Source organism: Lissotriton helveticus, chromosome 1_2, assembly GCF_964261635.1.
Source record: "Lissotriton helveticus chromosome 1_2, aLisHel1.1, whole genome shotgun sequence".
NCBI lineage: Eukaryota > Metazoa > Chordata > Amphibia > Caudata > Salamandridae > Lissotriton > Lissotriton helveticus.
This window is the reverse complement of record NC_136058.1, coordinates 437,422,738-437,444,972: the sequence shown is the minus strand read 5'-3', so window position 1 is coordinate 437,444,972 and position 22,235 is coordinate 437,422,738. Positions and strand designations below refer to the sequence as shown.

The following is a 22,235-nucleotide window of genomic DNA, read 5'->3' as shown; positions in this document are numbered from 1 at the left end:
CTCATGCTCAGTTCTGATAGGCATTGCTAGAACCTCCTGCCCCTCCGCTCCGAGGCAGCGTGTCAATAATGCTATTTTCCTGTCAATATTCACATTTGGACCACACACAGTGAGATAATTATCAAACAGAGTTTTCCATTTACTCCATAATATTGGGGGTTCCCCTGGCATGTTGATATAGAATGGAGGTGGTGTGATGTTTTGCATTGTGAATAATGATAAACAAGTAAAGAGCCACAGGAAGTAATGAACAGGTTCGTACCGTAGGTTGTTACAGGTGACAATAAGCACATTTGTAAGTACTTTACAAATTTTAATGAGGTGTCCACTCCAAGTCACTAGAGCTATAGTGTGTAAATATGTGATCCCAGGGTAGGCTTTAGACAGCCTAAGCCATTATAAACTAATGGAGTAACCCAAGGTAGGCAACAGGACCTGTGTAACGTATGGCGCATGCAACAATATGGTCCACTAGCAAATTATGTACAAGATAGTGTACAATATTGAATAACGTAATGTTGTTGTGGCCGAATGAAATAAAAAAAGACCATACAAGGAATATTCAACTCAATTCAATTTATATTTTTCATTTCCCAAAATTCCCCAATAAATGCATACATATGTTTAAGAAAATCACATCACAGTTGCTCCAGGAGTTATTTTCTGTCTCTATAAGACTACTTGTCCCCAAAACCTATGTTTGACAACAAAATTAAGTATATAGGTATCAAGATTCCTGAAATATTAGAGCATCACTGCAACACGTCCGCCATTTTTTAAAATGTCCAGAAAAATTCAGCCCGGATTAGCAATGTCTAGTTAAATTACTTCTTTAATGATACAAAAACACAAATCAAAAATGAATATCTCTGGACAACAATTATTTTACAGAGGTATATCAAGGGGCCAGGACTAACTGCTGTGGTCCGTTGAAGGTGCTACATGGTTCCCTCTTGCTGCAGCATCGAGTAAAAATGGTGGAACCAGACTGGTCACCAACATTCCTTGGTACTGGTAAGGTTAGAAAGATGATGCTTTGACGTCTGAAGGACCGCAGGGAAATGGTAGCTGCCTAAAACTTGTGGGAGGTCAGGACTACGTTTCCCACAATGCCCTGGACCATTTACTTTTGGGCAATCCCTCAGAGGACCCAATAGCCAAAGATTCTTTGCTTCTGGGATGTTAATTGTACCTGTGGTTGCCGGGGACTAGTACCACTAGTCCAAGGCAGGCTGTAGGTGTTTTTGGCTCTCAAAGGGGTCCTCCTGACTGGGGAGCAAGGCTTTAGTCCAGGATGAGTCATATTTGTGCAGTTTTGTGAGCGTTGTCACAGGTGCAGAGTATCCTGCCTTTGGTTTGTGCAGCTTCTTTTGTCTCAAACTCTGTTCTTTTGTTTGACCTTCTTTGCATTCTTAACTGATCTGAGGTTCTGGTGTCAGAGGTGTCCTATAGATGCTAAATGAAGGTGCAAGCGGTCAATTGGCTACTTACTCCAGCAGATCTGCCCCTCAGGAGACCACATCTGGGGGTGTCCCCTTTTCTACCCAGAACCCTGTATCCTTCCACTTCTAAAAATGGCAGGAACGTTCCTTGGCTGTACAGACTAGGTAGCCCACACTAGGGGTGTTGCTAAACTTCAGGGGTGTATGCCTCTTGACCAATTACATTTCCCAAATGGCTGGGTGCAAATGTGCCTCGGGTGGCGGGGTGGCTTTCCCCTTTGGAAGTTAGCCTGCATGCATATCAGTGATGGTGCATGCTTTGAAGCTCATCATCTTGATGTGGCACTTCACTAGCCATCCTGTCAGGGTGGGATGTGTCACCTCCTTCCCAGCTCAGCCTTTATTTCTGGCTCTTGAGAGTGTTCACACTGCCTGGCAGGAGGTCAGATTCCTGTCTTGGCTGTAGCAGCTGCACGCTGCCAGTCAGAGCACAGGAAATGCTGGGGCTACCAGGTGGGCAAACACTAAGGTGCATTCCACATCAAACCCGAGCAGGCACTTCGTTTGATACCAAACATGATCATATTCAGTGGTACCTGAATGGAGCTGGCAACCTTGAGTGTGCCCTGGTGCCAGCCCATTTTATTCTATGGACTGCTGATCACTTGTAGTAGTCCTTAATGGAAAGGGCTACTATTGGGACATATAAACTTACATTTATATGTCCACCCCTTTAATATACTGCACCCTACCTCCTGGGCTGAGGAGGCCTACCCTAGGGGGTACTGACATATATTCAAGATCGTGCTTTGACTATGTGACTCATTGTGAGGGCAAGGTTGAGTTGGATCAGTTTGCACAGTTTCTGCAGTCTGTAATGGCAGGCCTGCGGTCAACTATTTACTCTGGTCACTCAGGAGGACAGAAATAGCGCTTCAGGCCCTGGTGACCCCTTTAATACCTATGCCCTGGGTACTCTTGGTACCACTTTACTAGGGACTTGTAGGGGGGTTAATGTCCTTGCAGTTGGGAGTACCAATGTGCTTCATCATGTTTAGGGAGAAAGCCCTGGCCCTGGGGCCTGGGCGGCAAGCTCCAGTGCACTTTCAGAGTCATAACTTTCAGCATTGGAGCAAAACGTGTGGGGGTGACCACAGGAAAAGGGCACTTTCTTACATGACCCCCGCATCCCCAGCCATAAGGTGATGAGCAACTAATCTATTCCCATGTAAGGACATGGAAAGGCCGTCTGGTCTGTATACCACTGTGAAGTCCATACCCTTTTAGGGAAAAGAACCACCTCAGAAATGTGGGGGCCTCTCCTCTCATCTGCATCAGCCCTCGAAGAGGCCTGTGGTAGGTGTGAACCTTGAAGTGCGTCCCCAACAGGTAGGGTCTCAGCTTCTTCATGGACCAAACTACTGCAAAGGCTTCCCCTTTAATTGTACTCCAACTCTGCTTTCTAGTGAGGAGTCACCTTCTAATATTGGCAACTGCTTGATCATGGCCGTCATCATTTGTTTGTGGCAACACTGCCCCAATCCAATGTTCATAAATGCTGTTTTGGACAATAAACTCCTTTCCATACTCCGGTGCCTTCAGGAGACAGGTTCGGAGCACATAACCTCCTTTAGGGTGTCAAAAGACTTTTGGCATCCTGTGTTCCAGATGACCTTCTTAGTCTGCTTTTTGGAGGTAACTACAGTGAGTGGTGCCACAATGGTCTCATACCCCTTCACAAACCTCCTATAGTACCCAGAAAAGCCAGGAAAAAACCTGACTTGTGTCTGGGTCTTGAAAGCCTCCCACTCCGCAATGATCTGGATCTTGGGTTTAGAGGTTGCACTTGGCCTCCACCTACAAGGTGGCCCACGTAGACTACAGAAATCGGCCCTATCTGTAACTTACTGGCCTTTTGAAACTTCCCTTAGGTGGACCAGGTGATCCTTCCGGGATGAAACTAAATACAGCAATATCATCCATATATGCTGCACTACAGTTGTCCAGTCCTGAAAGAACTCGATTCATCAACCCTTGGAAAGTGGCAGGCCATTTTACAAACCAAAGGTCATTATCTTAAATTGAAAACGGTCCTCAGGTGTTGAAAATGCTGACTTCGATATTCCTCCTTGGGTGAGTTCAATCTACCAGTACCCTGATGTTAACTCAAAAGTACTTAAGAAGTTAGCTTAACCCAGTCGAACAATTTTTTTTATTTTTTAGAGTTTTATATAGCGCAAACTTGGCCCAAAGATATCAGGTATCAGAGCACTTTACATAGCACCAGTTTCGTTACACAAGGACACATTCATTTTTGTTAGGCATAGGGAGATTAAGTGATTTGCAGAGATGAGGATTTTTTAAGAGAAGGAGACATAATGAAAGAACGTTTCAGGGAACGTGGTTATAATCCACAGGTGATTGAAGCGGCTTTTGTGAAGGCTAGCACCATCAGCCATGAGTCGCTACTGGTACCTAAGACCGATAAACCTGAAGAACAGGAGGTTATCAGATTTATCTCTACTTACCATGCCAGTTCGTGGCAGATACAGAAAAGCTTAAAAAAAAACTGGAATGTGTTACTCACTGAACAGACACTTACCGAGGTTTTAGGTAGTAACCCAAGCATTACCTATCTGAAGGCTGATTCTCTTAAGGACAAGCTGAGCAGAAATGAGGTTAATATTACATCTAGGAAGACTCATGAGATAAAGGGCTTTTTCACTTGTATGAAGTGTAAAGCTTGTAAGTTCAGCAGCAACGTCAAATCAGTCTATTATCCTATAGAAGACAGGGAAAAACCGATTACACAACACCTTAACTGCCTCTCTGATCATGTGATATATGTGCTGGTATGTCCATGTGCCAAAAAGTATTTAGGGAGCACTATGTTCCCTGCGAAAAAACGTATTCTTGAGCACATGAGGGCGATCGACAATAGGGACCAAAGCTCGCCGGTCGCCCGTCACTTTGAAGAAAAACACAAGGGCAACCGCAACCTATTGAAATTCTTTGTGATTGATAGAATTCCAAACATGAGGAGGGGTGGCGACAGAATACGCAGGTTGCGTCAATTGGAGAGCAAATATATTCTTGACCTCGATACACGCATCCCAGGAGGGCTAAATTCTGAAGAAGAACTTAAATGGTATTTGGGAGAGTAAACTATACAATGGTCTGCCTATAATGATGTACATATGTATATATCACGTCAGTTGTTTTCTCAAACTCCTAGCAATGATTCTACTGTTTTTAAATCACTTCATATTGTATTTGTTTCTTTTTACACATTTTTTTGAAGGCCGCTTGTACATGGCATTAGCAGTCCTGATGTGCCGTTCTTGTTTCTCTATAGGTGACACATATCTGTGGAGAATAGACCGGGCAGAAGATGTGATCAACCCATGGGGTCATGTTCATAATTTCCCACTTGGGACTTAAGGACACATCATCATGATTTTGGTTTTATATATAATTTTGACTATTTCTTGACTATGATTGACCTTAGAAACTGTGTGACCTAATCTGTTTCCATGATTCCCTTGGGACCTAGTAGGTAGACCCTCCCCCACTGGGGTATGGGGGCCCTCACAGCCCGATTTCTCATTGTCACCAATATGCACTTGTCTATTATATGTGCTTCGTGCTGCCTTGAATGTGATTGTATGAACATGGCAGCATGGATTCTTTCAGGATTTTTTCATGATTTTTGCACAATTAGAAAGGTTTCTTTCCCCACTTGGGACAAGTAATATTCCGATCTGTTATGGTGTGGGTATTTGACACACTATTCTATATTGTTGATATTTTGCTAGAGGTGACAGCATATATCATTGCAAGAGTTAGACAGTCGAATGGCTATGTCTTTTACTTTGGCACATTATCATTAGTACTTGACCATGCCAAGATGGCCGCTGTGTTTTACTTCATGCACATTGTCCTTTGTTTATGTTTATACACGAAGGTTTGAAAACTTTATTTAAATGTTTAATTTGCTAACACTACTCACCCGTGACCAAGGCGAGTTGTCGCTGAAACGCGTTGGGGGTTTAGTTCCATGAACTGTGTTCCATGCTGGAATAAAATGATATATACCCACGAACTTTGTTGGATGGTATAATTGGATGGTGAACATTTACTGGATTTCGAGTGCATTTTCACGCTTGTTAGCGTGTGGTGAAACGTAATATATATATATATATATATATATATATATATATATATATATATATATATAAGAAGCTACAGCCTGATAGATCTCTGACTGATCAGTTCTATACCACAGTGGAAGGGTATCCTTACAGCTCCTCATACAGTATTTTAAGAACTGGGGCTGAGGTAGCACCTTCGGGGGGCTAAAGACTTGACAGAGAGAAACATAAAATCCTTTAAAGTTTCTTGGCCATCTAGAGAATAGTCCCACGTCCCATCTCTCTGGCCGTAACCCTTTGGCCAGGATTGGAGCTAGGAATTTCCCGATAGCGTGCCTAGCCTGAACTTGAGAAAAGGAGCCCTTTTCTTGGATAGCGAAAGTGAGTCAAGGTAAGTGGATAGTAATGTCTCTGGGCTACTGCGATCTTCTCTAATGAGATGTAATTTGGAAATGTGGGTGGTGCAAGCCCCTATTGTTTCTTTTAGGGCTAGAATTTCCCTCTGAAGTTCTAGGTTAGTTGGTATTGTTTCAGTATTCGTCACCCTGCAACCACCGAGGTGAAGAGTCGTATCCATCCCACCAGGGGCTATGCCCATAGGTCGCGAGCTCTCCTTGTGAATGGGTGTGTCTGACGTAACTGGTTGTTCTTCGAGGGATGCAATTCTATTGCTCAAGGTAGGTTTACTAAAATCCCACCTTGGGCTTCGCTATGAATGCCCGGGGAGTCGGTAGGGAACGCCTCGATATCTTCAGTGTGATACCAAAGGGGACGATGCGCGGAGCGTTGGAGCAAATCAAACACTCACCACCAGGCAACTGATCTGAGTTTAATCCATCATCATTCTTTAGCTCACTCCACCACCCCAGTTCAAACATGGCCATATGCAAATCAGTCTGACCCTGTGCCTCATATCTTCAGTGACTTTCGCCAGCCGTTTCTTGCTAACTACCTTTTTGAATAGGCTTGGTATACTGCCAAGCCTGGAGTAACAGATGCAGCTGTAGAGGAGGTGGAGGTTTGGGGGGCCCTCGGGAAGGGAGCAGATGTAATAGTAGATGGTATTGATGTCGTAAGCAAGTTCTCACAATCAGATAGTATGGATTCTATTCGGTCCACCACATTCCCCCAACGTTCCCAGTCCCTCTCAAGCCCAGGGCTAGGATTCAGAGTCTGTTTCCTAGTCTTTTTCTTTAGTGCGCCTCCCAGCCCCCCCTCAATTACTTTCCTTTTCCCCATAGTTAAGCAGGAGCGCAAGAAGATGAGAGAAAAAGACCAAGAATAACTAGCTGACCACTATTAGGGGATCTGTTTTATAGCTTGGTGGAAGTCAAAGTCAGTCACAGTACCCTTAGCGTGTGGGGTAAGCCTTCAGTTGCAGGTTTCAGGGGTGTGGGCAAGCCCAGCCTCTGATGGGCGCAGACGGGCCCATCCATGCATGTCCTGCGCTGCGGGAGCCCTGCCGCAAATTTAAGCGCCTCCTGGCTCACTCTGCTGCCGTCATCGGCCCCAAGGGATACTGGGCACTGTAGTCCTTTGGCCCAGGGTAGTGTAGTTGCAACGAGGTCTGCAAAATGGACTTCCCGCCCTGCGGGAGCCCTGGAGCGAATTTCAGCGCCTCCTGGCGCTTTCTGCTGCCATTGTGGGTCACAAGGGATGCTGGGCACTGTAGTCCTGTGGCCTAGGGAAGTGCGTTTCCAACAAGGTCTGCAAAATGGGCTTCACGCGCTGCGGGAGCCCTGCCACAAATTTAAACACCTCCTGGTGCACTCTGCTGCCGTCGTCAACCCCAAGGGATGCTGGGCACTGCAGTCTTGTGGCCCAGAGAAGTGCAGTGGCAACAAGGTAAGGAGACACCTCTATTCGCTTTGGCGCCTTCTTCTCTAGGCTGCAGTAGGCGCGCAGCGCTTTTAAATGCTAATAATTACTCGTTTTTGTATGTGTGTTAAAAAGTGATTTCTCACCTGGTTTTTAAACAGCGCGGTAGCGCCCACATTCTTGCACTATAATTGTGCCCCCCACCGCTTGCAGAAGTGGAGCGCTATCACCGGCATCATTATTGTGGTCAGGAAGTTTGGGCCGCCATATTGGGGCTGCTGCCTTGCAGCGCGCCACCTGACTCAGCGCTCTAGTTCTCCATGTGGAGAACGAGGAGGCTGCACTTAAGGCGAGCTGGTGGGAGCTGCTCGACCTTTCGGTAAGGAGACACCTCTATTCGCTTTGGCGCCTTCTTCTCTAGGCTGCAGTAGGCGCGCAGCGCTTTTAAATGCTAATAATTACTCGTTTTTGTATGTGTGTTAAAAAGTGATTTCTCACCTGGTTTTTAAACAGCGCGGTAGCGCCCACATTCTTGCACTATAATTGTGCCCCCCACCGCTTGCAGAAGCGGAGCGCTATCACCGGCATCATTATTGTGGTCAGGAAGTTTGGGCCGCCATATTGGGGCTGCCGCCTTGCAGCGCGCCACCTGACTCAGCGCTCTAGTTCTCCGTGTGGAGAACGAGGAGGCTGCACTTAAAGCTCGCCCCCTCGCGCAGCGGTGACGCGCAGCGGAGGCGCCTGACTCGCGCCTGAGTGAAGCCAGAGTCCTGCCCGTCTGCGCCCGTCAGCGTCCCGGAGGCGTTTCGGTCGGCGGGTGGGGCTTTGCTATTCCAGCATGTGCAAAGCTGATGCACCTATTGTGCGCTATACGTTCGAGGAGCTGTGCTCTCTAAATCATCGGGAGAGCCGCTGCTGCTCTGTCTTCCCTGTCCGCCACAGAGGTAAGTCTCGTTGCCCTTGTTGTGGCTGGCGTCCCAACCGGGCGCTGTCATCTGCCCCCATTAGTAACATAGCTGGCGCAGAGTATTCCTGCATGCTGCTAAACACCAGATCGGCGTGCAGTCATGCGCAAGACATCTTCGAGCTTCTCGATACAGAGAAGCCGCTCTGTTTAATGTTGACCGAGACTTGGTGGGGAGAGTCCTCTAACCCTGACGTGGCGATGGCAATTCCGCCTGATTATAACATCTTCAGGAAGGATAGAGCCAAGGGAAGGGGCGGAGGGGTCGCACTGGTGGTGAAGAAGGGCACGATGTGTACCGTCTTGCCTACGGAGGACATCCGCGGCTCGGAATCGCTTGCCTTTTCAATCACGCTAGCGCCGCACCAATCAGTGAAGGGACTTCTGGTCTATCGACCCCCTGGTCCGCCCGGAACGTTCTTTGCAGACCTCGACTCGGTGTTGCTGGGACTGGCCCTGAGAGCAGAACACTGTATAGTAGCAGGGGACTTTAACTTTCGGATGGACGATCCGTCTGACCCCGCTGCTATAAAGCTTTCCGAGGCCATGATCCCGCTGGGTCTTATTCCTTATTTGCAGGGGCCGACTCACGTTAAGGGGCATACGCTTGACCAGGTCTTTTCTACATCTCCTTTGGTGGTGAAAGAGACTCTCCCGGTTCTGTGGTCTGATCATTGGCTTGCCAAATTTGCAATCAGTGGCACTGCCAGGTCGTCCATTCCTGTCCCACAGCAACGGGGACGAGCGTTCAGAGCATTCAACAGAGTGACCCCTGAGATGCTAGCTCAGGCTGCTTTGGATCATCCCTGTCTTCTCTCCGGTGAGCTGGAGAGAGATTTGGAGTCCCTGCAAGCATGGCTTTCCGATAGGCTTAATGACCTGGCCCCGGTGTTGCCCCCCCGCTTGACATCAAAGCGGGTTTCGGCCCCTTGGTTCACCACTGCACTGTGGGCTAAGCGGCAGCAGTGTAAGGTAGCCGAAAGGGCCTGGCGGGCACACTATGATAGCATGGACAGGTTGGCCTACAAGGATGTGGTTAAGGCTTACCACCGGGATATCCGCCTTGAAAAAAAAGCCTATCTTGCGGGGAGAATTGAAGCGGCCTCTAACTCCTGCAAGGAGATTTTTACCATAGTCAGAGAATTTATTTCTCCTCGGACCATTACATCGGAAGACCCACGAGATCTTACATGACACCCAGTCCGGCTTCCGCTCAAACCGTAGCACCGAGACCGCGCTCCTTGAGGTTTCTGAAACCATCAAAGGGGTGTTGGATACCGGGCGCAAAGTCATTTTGGTGTTGTTGGACTTGTCGGCGGCTTTTGACACCGTCCCCCATGATGGCCTTCTCGCAAGACTCTATGAGATTGGCCTTCGGGGGACGGTGCTTAGCTGGTTTTCGTCCTTTCTAGCTGGCCGCCGGCAAACGGTCTGGACATCGCCTGACACCGCCGTGATGCCGCCTTTGGGAGTCGGAGTCCCTCAGGGCTCTATATTGAGCCCGACCCTCTTTAACATCTTCATGACCCCTTTGGCGGCGGTGGCGGAGTCGTTTGGTGCCCGGATCGTGTCGTATGCCGACGACACCCAGCTCCTCTTTTCTTGCGAGAGAGGGGCAGACTTTGACGGGGAGAGTATCCGGAATTGCCTTGGGGCTGTGTTCACATGGTTCCAACTGAACAGCCTCAAGTGCAATTCCGATAAGTCCGAGGTACTCTTTTTTGGGTGCGACTCGGAGCCCAGCTGGCAGGCCTGGTGGCCCATCGATATGTTCCCTCCGTCCTGTTCTTCCCCTATGGCTAAGAACTTGGGGGTTAAGATGGACAAGGGGCTGACGATGAAAGCCCAGATCCTTGGGGTGACCGGCACTTGTTTCGGTCTATTAAAGATGCTGCGGAGGTTCTTGCCTCTTTTGTCGGAGGAGCACAGGAAGCTGACTGTGCAGGCTCTGGTAGGCTCCAGGTTGGATTATGCCAACATTCTTTACCTGGGCCTACCAGAGTACCTGTTGCAGCGGCTTCAAGTTGCGCAGAATGCGGCGGCCAGGGCCATTTTTGGTCTAAACAGACGTGCCAGCGTCTCGGGTCTATTGCTGACGCTGCACTGGCTACCCATTCGCAAACGGATCGCCTTTAAGGCTATGACTTTGGCCTACAAGGCTCTCCACGCTGTGGGAGCAAAGCATCTCCAAAAGAAACTGGCCTTTTACCATCCGGCTCGCTCTCTGAGGTCAGAATCTCTACTCCTGGCGGTTGTCCCTCGAGTTAAGAGAGCGCGCCTGGGCGGCCGTTCTTTCAGCTTATGCCTATACATTTGCTGGCTCCACAGATGTGGAACTCGCTTCCGCTCCCACTTCGGGGGGCTACTAGTCTTCTTGACTTTAGGAGAGGTCTTAAAACCTGGTTGTTTACCCAGTAGGCCTCCCAGCAGTTCCTTTTTTACCTGTTTGTTTTGTACTCTCTTTTTACTGTGTTATGTTATTGCGAATCAGTTCTCCTTACCTAAAGCGCCGGGACACTCTTTTTGAGTAACCGTTGCGCTATACAAAAAAAAAATAACATAACATAACATAACAAGGGCTGCAAAATGGGCTTCCCACACTTCTGGAACCCTGCCTCAAATGTAAACGCCTCCTGACGCGCTCTGCTGCTGTCGTCGGCGCCAAGGGATGCTGGGCACTGTAGTCCTGTGGCCTAGGGAAGTGCGGTGGCAGCAAGGTCTGTCAAATGGGCTTCAGGTGCTGTGGGAGCCCTGCCTGGTGCGCTCTGCTCCCATCGTCTGCCCCAAGAGATGCTGGGCACTGTAGTCCTGTGGCCCAAGGAAGTGTGGTGACAACAAGGTCTGCAAAATGGGCTTCCTGCCCTGCAGGAGCCCTGCTGCAAATTTAGGAACCTTCTTGCACGCTCTGCTGCCGTCGTTGGCCCCAAGGGATGCTGGGCACTGTAGTCCTGTGGCCCAGGGAAGTGCGGTGGCAACAAGGTCTGCAATACAGGCTTCCCGTGCTGGGGTTTTCCAGCTTTGCAGAGAGTTTTTAAAGGGATCTTCGAAACCAACCTTCTGCAGCATTGTTTACTATATTTTCACTTTGGGCAGTATCGCCAAGATCTTTGCTGCTGAGGTAGTTACATATACCCCTATTCTGCTCATTCATGCTCTCTTTTGCTCCCCCTGCTCCTAGCTGTAGAGTCTATTTGGGAAGGCTCACCCCTCTCATCCTGCTTCTCATCATGCTTCTCCCGGTGTCCACTAGTTCTGTTCTCGTCTTGGGGCTCCTGCATCTGCACGGTCCCAGTCCCAGGACCTAGTCCAGGCCGCAATACAGGGCCTCTGAACAGATAAGCAATCATGGGACCGGTGAGGCCCTGCTGGGGCGCAGCTCCTCCCTTCCAATTCCTCTCTAGAGCAAATATATATTTTTCCTAAATATGGATACAATTTTACTACTTCCAATTTCTCTTTTCCAGGAACCAATTCTAATTTTTTCTGACCTCACATCCTTTATCACAAAAAATCATAACTTTGCTTTTTAAAATATGTATTTTTAGATAATAATCCTCTGTGTACCTAATTAGCTCACCAAGTCGTCTTTGCAGTCCAATTGGGGTTAAATCCATTATTATGGCATCATTTGCGTATAGAGCATCTTCCTTCCAGGCTGTTGTCTGGCCTCGACATCCATGTTGCCAAGTCGTTGTCTCCGCTCCAGCTCCCATCTCCACCACGACACGTGCGGCTATCCCATCTGCTGTAGGGCTGTTCATGTGCTGGGTCGCTCTTCCTCGGTCACCGCTGAGTTTTTTAGCTTCATCCTAGTTGATGAGTGCACCCCCAGACGGCAGCAATTGGGGTAAGTCAGAGCGCTGTACAGCTTTGTGCATGCCAGTAGTAGCTCCTGCTGTCCTGTCGCGATCTTACATGCAGGGACAGAATTGCCTGTCTTTTTATTTAAAAGCCTCAGCAAGTTCTCCAATATGTCCGATAACATTATTCACATGCTGCGGGGGGCTAATGACAGGGGGGACCCAACTGGTCTAGGTGTGAGTAGCTGCAAGCGGTTGCCTCAGCCGACCGCCATCTTGCTTCCCTGCATGAGTCCACAATGGGCCACTCTTAGAAGGGAGTTGTTCCTATGTGGATGGCATAATCCAGGAATAAATTGTGGAATGCTTACAGTTGGTACACAAGAAGAGTGTACTCGTCGAGGGCGGGTAGTTATGAAACTACTACAGCAAACTAACAAAAGTAAAGTAAAGTAGGAACTAATAAAAATATGGTTGTCAGCTATACGAAAGAGTAGTTAACTCTTTAAGAAGCATTGGCATAGCCAATAGGTCTCGCTTTTAGGACCTTACAAGTATTCAGTTATGCAGCACAATATCCTTGGAGCAACAACATCAACTGTTGCGTGGCTAAACACTTATAAGGTCCCAAAGGCGACCTATTGGCTATGCCAATCCTTGCTTTTTTTTACCTCCAGCCATGCCGAAGTTAAGGGGCCATCAGGCGTCCTTTTGTTTGAATCTCTTGACTGGAGGCGGCCTGGAACGTCACACATATGTAAATACCACTGAAGGGAAACACAGGCACACAGCTTGCTATCTCTTCACAGGTACTTCAGAGAGGATTGTTTTTGCCTTTGTTCTGTTCCTGTGTAGAAGTGCAGACACTGTAAAACTCATATGGGGTGGTCTGTCCCAGTATTTACACAAATAATTCAAATAGCACTATTTTATTTGTTTTATAGCCCTACGTAGAGACGTCATGTGCGTCATGATGTCACTTGCATAGTGTCTAACTTGGTGAGTCCCCCCACTTCTTTTCATAGGACTTGTGCCCTGGCAGCACCTGCCACTTCCGTAACGGGTCCTACCAACATCCTCGATCCCTTAATTTGAACAAGATTGAATTTTACCCATTAACACATTTTATATGATAGCATGTAAAGGACGGGCCCTTGTTTTTTTTTTAAGTTTAATATATGAGTTTATTAGCAAAGTTCAAAATTATGCAATATATATAAAAACGAAGTATTTGTTACATTCAAAGAACGTTATATACAAGCAATCAGATATATATGAGAAATATAAAAAAAGAGAAAGGGGAGGAAAGGGAAGGTAAAGAAAACCTAAAAAGGGGAGAGGAAGGGGGTAAGGAAAGGAAGAATATCCATACTACTATAATCTGAACTCTATAATAGCTTTAAGTAAAAAGAATTACACATAGAAAACAATTCTATATGCATAAAAAACAATGGTAAGAAATATAAATATCAAGTTACAGTAAGGGTAAATATCTAAGGGAATAAAAACAGTATGTGTTTAAATAAACAACAACAACTAGTAAATCACAGAGGTTTTCGAACTTCATTAGAGAATTGAACTGAAAGAGTGCTATGTGAGGCAATGTAAGATAAATATGTGGATATAAGGTGCCATAAATGATTTCTCACTGCTTGGAATCTTCTTTCTTGAGGCGGAAAGCCGGGAGGTGAAGAGGTTCGTTGTTTTAAATCTTGTTCAGGCTGAATGCTGGTGTTGTGACTTTTAGCTAATTTTTATTTGGGCACTACTTACCACTGCACTCACAAGGGACACACCTGCACTTCTTACATTCACAAGGGAAAGCACCTGAACTTCTTTCATTCACAAGGGGCAGCACCTGAACTTCTTTCATTCACAAGGGGCAGCACCTGCACTTCTTTCATTCACAGGGGACAGCACCTGCACTTCTTTCATTCACAGGGGACAGCACCTGCACTTCTTTCATTCACGAGGGAGAGCACCTGCACTTCTTTCATACACAGGGGACAGCTTCTGCACTTCTTTCATTCCTAGGGTGCAGCACCTGTACTTCTTTCATTCACAGGGGACAGCACCTGCACTTCTTTCATTCACATGGGACAGCACCTGCACTTCTTTCATTCACAAGGGACCACACCTGAACTTCTTTCACAAGGGACCACACCTGTACTTCTTTCATTCACAGGGGACAGCACCTGTACTTCTTTCATTCACAAGGGACAGAACCTGCAATTCCTTCATTTACATGGTAGACACCTGCACTTCTTCATTCACAAGGGACAGCACCTGCACCTCTTCCATTCACAAGGGAGAGCACCTGCACTGCCCAGTATCGGTAGGATACCTGTAATGGGAGAGTACGGCACTTCTGAGTAGCAAGCAGGTACTCTGGAGAGTGAGTACCCGCAGTTCTGTAGTTCCCTTTAAAGCACTGCCAATCAGAAACCTGGCTCTGCACTTTGAAGAATGAATGCCATGGACGGAGGTGGAGACCAGTAAAAAGAAAAGAGCAAATGTTGTGAAGGAAGTGACCCAACTAGGGCCATCGGGTCACTCTCGGCCTAAACTTTAATGACACAGTAGAGAATGGAAGCAAACTAGTTTATTCACAAAGTACCCTGCACTGGAAATCAATCTGACCATCCTCCTATGATGGCTGACGAGGGACTGACCCTTATAGTCATAAAGTTACATTATGTATGTTGCGGAGCCCACAAAGACCCGCCTATTATGGAAAAACACTGGTAGCCGTCATAATACAATGGGGGTACAGAACATACATTTCGATTCCACAGCCTGGCACAAGTTATCTACTGCCCAAGGTCATCTATCTTATCCTCCCCACTAGACAGGTGGGAGAAGGCCTCTATGTAACAGAAAAAGCATGCATTAACAAGCAAGATTCAACCTTTGAGAAACAAAACTTACCAAGGACCATTTCTGGTAAAGGTTTCAAGTAAAAGTTTGGATTATAATACAAAATGGCGTCTTCGAAAGCTAAAATGGTGGAACAGATGTCAACCTACCTAACGTAACATCTCTACTTATTAATTGCATATGCATACAGCAAGAATATATTACGAAATAGCTACTTAAATGCTACCATAATATCAGGTAAAATACGAGTAATATGGGAGTAATACATTTCAACTCTAACAGACCCTCCTTTTAGCATTTATTAGCTAACACGGACATCTTTATTCTTGCTATCAGGTAAAGGTTGTTACAATTCTAGAAGTAGAGACAATAGATGAATACAGGCGATAACATGTCAAGTACAAATATATGTATATATGCATAGCAAACGAGTGGAAGAAAATGACACTAAACATCAGTAGTACGAGTAACATGAGGAACAGAACCTGCAAGAGAAGTAGTTGAACCAAAAACACTCATCTATTTGCATAATAGTATCAAGCTCCTTTTGAAGCATTATAGTTGAATTAATATCATGAACTGAAATCCTTTTGGGAGAGAAATATGTAGCACAGTATGAACAGCATAAGGGAAGACAGTGAATCAAGACACAGCAACAAATTAAAAGAACAATTAAATATATCACCTTTTCTAGAATCCAACCCCAACCACCAAATAAAGACCAACTCAAATAACCGCTCTCCATTCCTCGAACATTTTACAAAATGTCTAAAATATGCTGAGTGATATTCCTTTCCTTATTCGTGATACCGACCACACACTGCTCTCCTATTATTGTGCAAGCACCACCGCTCTTAGCTAGAATAAAATTGACTGCATATCTCGTTTGCTCAGAGTATATGCACATACTGAAAGCACAGTCCTGGGCACACGTAATAAGGTTATAACAATGGTTGAAATGTCTCGTATTGTACGAATATCTGTGGTCGACACCAGTATAATATGCAAATGTATTTAATAATACAACAAAGAAAAACAACCAGCCAACAGGTGTTTTGTCACATAAGGGAAGTAACCCGTGACTTCTTCAGGGCTGGGGAAGATACCAAACATATAGTAAAATAATAGAAAATCATAGAATTAGTTGTTGCAAAAACCAAGATAAACACAACAATGGGGAAATGTATATCGAGACCACCAATAGCACGTGGAAACCCTAGGAAGAAAAGTGGACAGACAAATGTAAATGTGACTTAGTATGGAGACAGGCCCCGTGGCGTAAAAATCGTGACTGCACAAGGGAGAGAGCAAAAGAACCATTGTGGAATGATAATGAGAAACAATACTAACAAGTGGTGAATATTGGTGTTGGGGTGACATCAAAAGGTGGGAACATGAAATGCAATGTAAATAAATATACTTGAGCAAAATTACATGTTAATTCTTAACACAAACACACTAATTGCAAAATTCTATATGTAGTACAATGGAGAAAATGAGAGGAGAGACTCTTGAACATTACACATAATCAATGACAAGCTGAGTAGGGGAACAGATGTAATGGGAACCACAATTTATAGGGAAGAGACAAGTCATACACAATAGCTCTAAAAGGGAATTAAAGCACATGAGCCCAGAAGGGGAAGACTGCCATAGATGCAACTGACAGAAGTCCAGCCTTGTAAAATGATAGTCGCGAACATATGTGTCCCTACACCATACGTGTGAGAGTACTAACGTTGAAGTGAGGAGTTAGTCAATACCTGTGTGGCAGTGCAGACACTCATACACTCTCATTCATAGCTAAAAGAAGAAGAGTTTCAACCCTATGACGGGTCCCACAAATGCCTAAAGAGCAAACAGTTCACTACTGGAAGGTCTTAAACATCAGTTGTTTGTGATGTCACTGCCTCTCAGGGGCCGTTCCTCATGGGTGATGTGTTGGTCTATGCACGTTTCAGTGGCAACACCACCTTCTTCAGGACCAATCCTTGTTATAAAATGAATCTCAAACAACAAACCAAAATGGGTTAATCTGTAGCTACCAAGCCAGTGGAGAAATAATTTCAAGTATGACAATTCGAACAGCCTTCGTGCAGCCTTTAGCAATGCCTCCAAATATTGGAACAGTGTACTGTCTGTGCAGGGAAGCGAATTATTGTTCTATAACAGGCCTTTTTGTGTAATTTCTTTTGCACAAATAGGAGTAGACTCAAATGGCTGTATATGTTGTGCATCCTTTCGCCAAGGTTCTATCCGTAAAAAACTTTACCAGCTCCACTGTGTTTATTACCACGGACAGACGTCGGCAAAACTCCTACTAATGGGCTCTGTTCTGGTCCGGCATGCCGGTTTGAGCATGCCAGACCGGAACAGAGCCCATTAGTCCCTTTTATTTTTTGTGTGAGTGATGCAAGAGAGGAATAGAGATCTAGACAAAATTAGCCTTTCTATTGCTTAATACACCGTAAATATGAAACACTTTGGGGCTTAGGGGCTGGATAAAGAACAACATCAGGAAACAAACGCAAATTTAAAGCACATTTTATTTATTCACTAAAATCTGTTTAAAAATGTAATTTCCAAGTTCCACATATCGGTTTAAAAATATTTACACTTTCAGGGCCAGATGTAGGTAGGCATTTACCGGTCGGTAACGGCCGAATTCGGCCGTTACTGACCGGTAAATGGAATTTGAGATGTAGGGGGCATATTTTAACAGAATCGGTAAATTTACCGATCGGTAAATTAACGATTCTGTAAAATACCGAATCGGTATTATTACCGATTCGGTAAATTTGATATGTAGGTGGGACTCTTCTGAGTCCCACAAGCCTTACCAAATCGGTATTTTACCATCAAATTCAATTTGATGGTAAAATACCGATTCCGGTGTGCATGCACATGTGTGCATGCACACCTGTGCCATATGACAGGCAGACCTGCCCTTAGGGCAGGTATGCCTGCCAGATGGCACCCGAACCTGTTTTGGGGGTGCTAGAGGGTGTCAAAGTGACACCCCCTGCACCCTTGTGAAATTCGGTATTTACCGATTCGGTAAATAACGATTCGGTAATGCCCATTCATTCCTATGGGCTTCAAAGCCCATAGGAATGAATGGGCATTACCGGTCGGTATTTACCGAATCGGTAAATACCGACTTTTACAGATTCGGTAAATCCACATCTGGATTTACCTACATCTCCCTCCTTATATTTTACCGATTCATAAATACCGAATCTGTAACATTCGGTATTTATGAGTCGGTAAAATATATTTATCTACATCTGGCCCTTAGTCATTTCCGAGTTTAGTTACAAACTGATAGTGGGAAAAACACATGATGTATAAAAACGGATACCAAAATCTTTTTACATTATTTTATGTTTCTTGTTTTTAAATCAGGTCGTCGACTTTTCATGTGAAAATTGTTATAAGGGCCTGACATCACTTCTTGTGACGCACCACATGTGACGTCATTGTGATTTGCATATGATAATGGGCTCCTTCACTATTTTCCTTCCTTGTGCCCTGTTTATTGGCATGACATGGGTCTATAGCTATTAAAAATAAATATACAAATTCACAGGTATTCTTCCCGTTTTTTCTGGTGATGTCACACATTGACATGTATTCGGCTGCTTCTTCTATTTTTAGGTGAATAAAGATCACTTGCTGTTCCCCCCTTCCATTTCTCTCTTTTTATCCCCCTTTCTTTGTTTCTCTCGCTCTCTTTATCTCTCCCCCTCTCTATCTCCCACACACTCCTGTTAGCTTTAGCTTCATGAATGTCACTTTCACTTCTGGCATTCATAAAACAAATCCTTCAGAACATTTGAGACCAAGGGACAATCAGTGTGGAAGACGAGTTGCTGGGAGTGCAACTGATTGTCCTGAGACATATATGCTTTTGATGTGAGATTTCACTATTTCACCAAATTATTCAGAGTCTGCTGCTTACAGTGGCTCAATTCTGGTAAAAAGTAGAGTATGGCAAGTCACCAAATGAATAGAGAAAGCCAAGCTTGAGAGGAGCCACGCGTCACACTGTGTTATAAGGCCTGAGGCACAAGCTGATCCATCAACCGATAACAGTGTGTAAAAGGTGCAGCAAACATTACTTAAAAACAAGGTATATTCTCTTTTATATCTAAAAATAGGTTATTTCTTGAACACCGTTGCTTCGCTTTAGTTCATCACATCTACTGCTGCGGCATTTGTTAATAGTAATACATACATTTTACCAATGAAGCTTCCATCTCCAGAGCCCTGACAACATGTCCACTCTGGATGCGGTGGGTTTACAAGTTAGCTGAAAGTACCGCTGTTAGTCCCAGTATATTTCAGTGTTGCTTTTACAGGTAGTGTGATCAGATGCAATTGAATGTTTTTCTTTGTATCTCTTCTTCACCAAATAGAAATCAAGAATGTTCCTTTCCTTTTAGTCCACAATGTGCTCGTCTCCCATTGTGTGTCCTGATACATCATAATGCTTTGCTATGTGTACAGAAGTGAACAATCACGAATACAAACACTTTTTTAATTCTGCAAATACTGTTATCTGCTTTTCTTCTTTACTGCTAGTCCAGTCTTCTATAATCTGGTATTTCAATGTCCCACATAATTTGAATTTAATCTTTTTCTGTAATTCATTCCTCTCATAATAACTGCACTGTTCAGCTCTTGTCTATGTCCTCCGATGGGTCAATATTATTTTTGATGTTCTTAAAATCTTTTCGGGGTCTCTGCATCGATAGGATTATTTCCATTGAGTTAAATGAAGCAGTGTATTCACAGAGGGTTGTGTGGGATCGAACATTGATAAAAGCCCTTCTCACTTTCAGTGCCCTTCTGTTTTCCCCCGTGTGTGTTCGCTGATGGCTTTGTAGCTCTGATAATCGACTAAAACTCTTCCCACATTCATAGAACTTGAATTATTTTTCCCCTGTGTGAGTTTGTTGATGATACCTTAATGCTGACGAGAAGTGAAAACTACTGTCACATTCACTTCAATTATAGGGTTTTTCGCCAGTGTGCATTCGCTGATGTGTTTAGAGGTTTGATAAGTGACTAAAGCACTTTGCACATTCATTGCACTTGAATGGCTATTCCCCTATGTGTGTTCGCTGATGAATCCTTAATGTTGAGTAACGACAAAAAATGCTTTCACATTCATTGCAAATATATCGTTTTTCCCCTGTGTCAGTTCGATGATGTGTTTCTAGATTTTCTAATTTACTAAAGCTCTTCCCACATTCACAGCATTTAAATGGCTTTTCTCCTGTGTGTGTTCGCTGATGATTTTGTAGGTGTGATGACTTACTGAAGCACTTTGCACATTCACTGCACTTCAATGGTTTTTCCCCTGTGTGTGTTCGCTGATGACTTTGTAGCACTGATAATTGACTAAAGCTCTTTAGACATTCATTGCACTTGAATGGTTTTTTTCCTGTGTGAGTTCGCAGATGATACCTTAATGCTGAAGAGAAGCGAAAACTACTGTCACATTCACTACAATGATAGGGTTTTTCCCCAGTGTGTGTTCGCTGATGACTGTTTAGGTCTGATAACTGACTAAAGCACTTTGCACATTCACTGCACTTGAATGGTTTTTCCCCCGTGTGTGTTCGTTGATGACTTTGAAGGTATGATAATCGACTAAAGCTCTTCACACATTCACTGCACTTGAATGGTTTTTCCCCTGTGTGTGTTCGCTGATGTCTTTGAAGGGTTGATAACTGACTAAAGCACTTTGCACATTCACTGCACTTGAATGGTTTTTCCCCTGTGTGTGTTCGCTGATGTCTTTGAAGGCTTGATAACTCACTAAAGCACTTTGCACATTCACTGCACTTGAATGGTTTTTCCCCTGTGTGTGTTCGCTGATGACTTTGAAGGCTTGATAACTCACTAAAGCACTTTGCACATTCACAGCACTTGAATGGTTTTTCCCCTGTGTGTGTTCGCTGATGACTTTGAAGGCTTGATAACTCACTAAAGCACTTTGCACATTCACTGCACTTGAATGGTTTTTCCCCTGTGTGTGTTCGCTGATGACTTTGAAGGCTTGATAACTCACTAAAGCACTTTGCACATTCACTGCACTTGAATGGTTTTTCCCCTGTGTGTGTTCTCTGATGACTTTGAAGGCTTGATAACTGACTAAAGCTCTTCCCACATTCAATGCAAAGGTATGGCTTTTCCCCTGTGTGTGTTCGCTGGTGTCTATGTAGTTTTGATAACCTACTAAAGCTCTTGACACATTCACTGCACTTGAATGGTTTTTGTCCTGTGTACGTGTGCTGATGAACCGTGCGTAGTGATGTCAAACTAAAGCTCTTGCTGCATGTGTATGATTCTTCTTTCTTGGTTAGTGTTTGTGGGTCGGGTATATATTTGTCTACATCCCTTGACTGCATTTCCTGATGGGCCGACATGGCTAATAAAGCACTTGTGTTTTTCTCACACACTTTATATGTGCACAGTATTTTGCATGTTTGATTTCTGTTTTAACAATAAAATACAATAGCCACCAAATATTTGCCACACTCCTAATACGTAGAATGTTTCTTTGTAGGCGATTGTGCCTTTAGATTGGATTATGGCTATGCACGAGTGCGGGTAAAGATGTATCTTCCTTCTGGGCGGTGCAAATCGAGACAGTCTGTTGTATTGTAGATATAAGAACTCCTCTTTCCTTTACCCGACAGTTGTCTGGCTCCGCTCTGTTGTGCTCTTCTCTGGTTACTGTGGTTTGGCCAGAAAGAGTTTACAATTCTCCTAGAGCACGGAATGATGGCTTGTCATCATTTTATAAAATAGAGCACTGAGGTAATCACATCATACCGATCCCAGGATCAAAGCTGGTGTTGGACACTTGTTTATACAGGAGGCGGTTTGTTATTGTTGTTGCCTTAATTTTCATAAGGTCATTTCTTCGTCTTGTGGCGTTGAGGTGCACAGCTCAGCCTCTTACAATCACTGAACTGCCCTTGATGCTTGATCCGGGATCTGTCAGTTTGTGTGCAGGTTCCTCTGTCGCCGACTGCGCTGAGGTTTTCCTGAATACTGTAGCTCAATATTTCTGCAAATATTGAAGATTTACAGCATTCGCTTCATTATTGATGGTCAATTCATACATTCAAGGCTTGTTTTCTGTTGGATGTAAAGATATTTAAAATTA

The 22,235-nt window shown here is 44.8% G+C and overlaps 1 protein-coding gene across 1 annotated transcript in view; it reads right to left on the bottom strand.

Annotated features, from left to right (window-relative positions):
* The window catches only part of LOC144807666 (uncharacterized), a 218,305-nt gene extending 196,564 nt beyond the window's left edge, over nucleotides 1-21,741 (bottom strand). Inside the window, 1 exon segment of the mRNA XM_078673299.1 lies at nucleotides 20,170-21,741. Coding sequence (XP_078529425.1) covers nucleotides 20,170-21,489 — 1,320 coding nt within the window. The 5' untranslated portion in view covers nucleotides 21,490-21,741.
* Nucleotides 21,742-22,235: the final 494 nt, after the last annotated feature.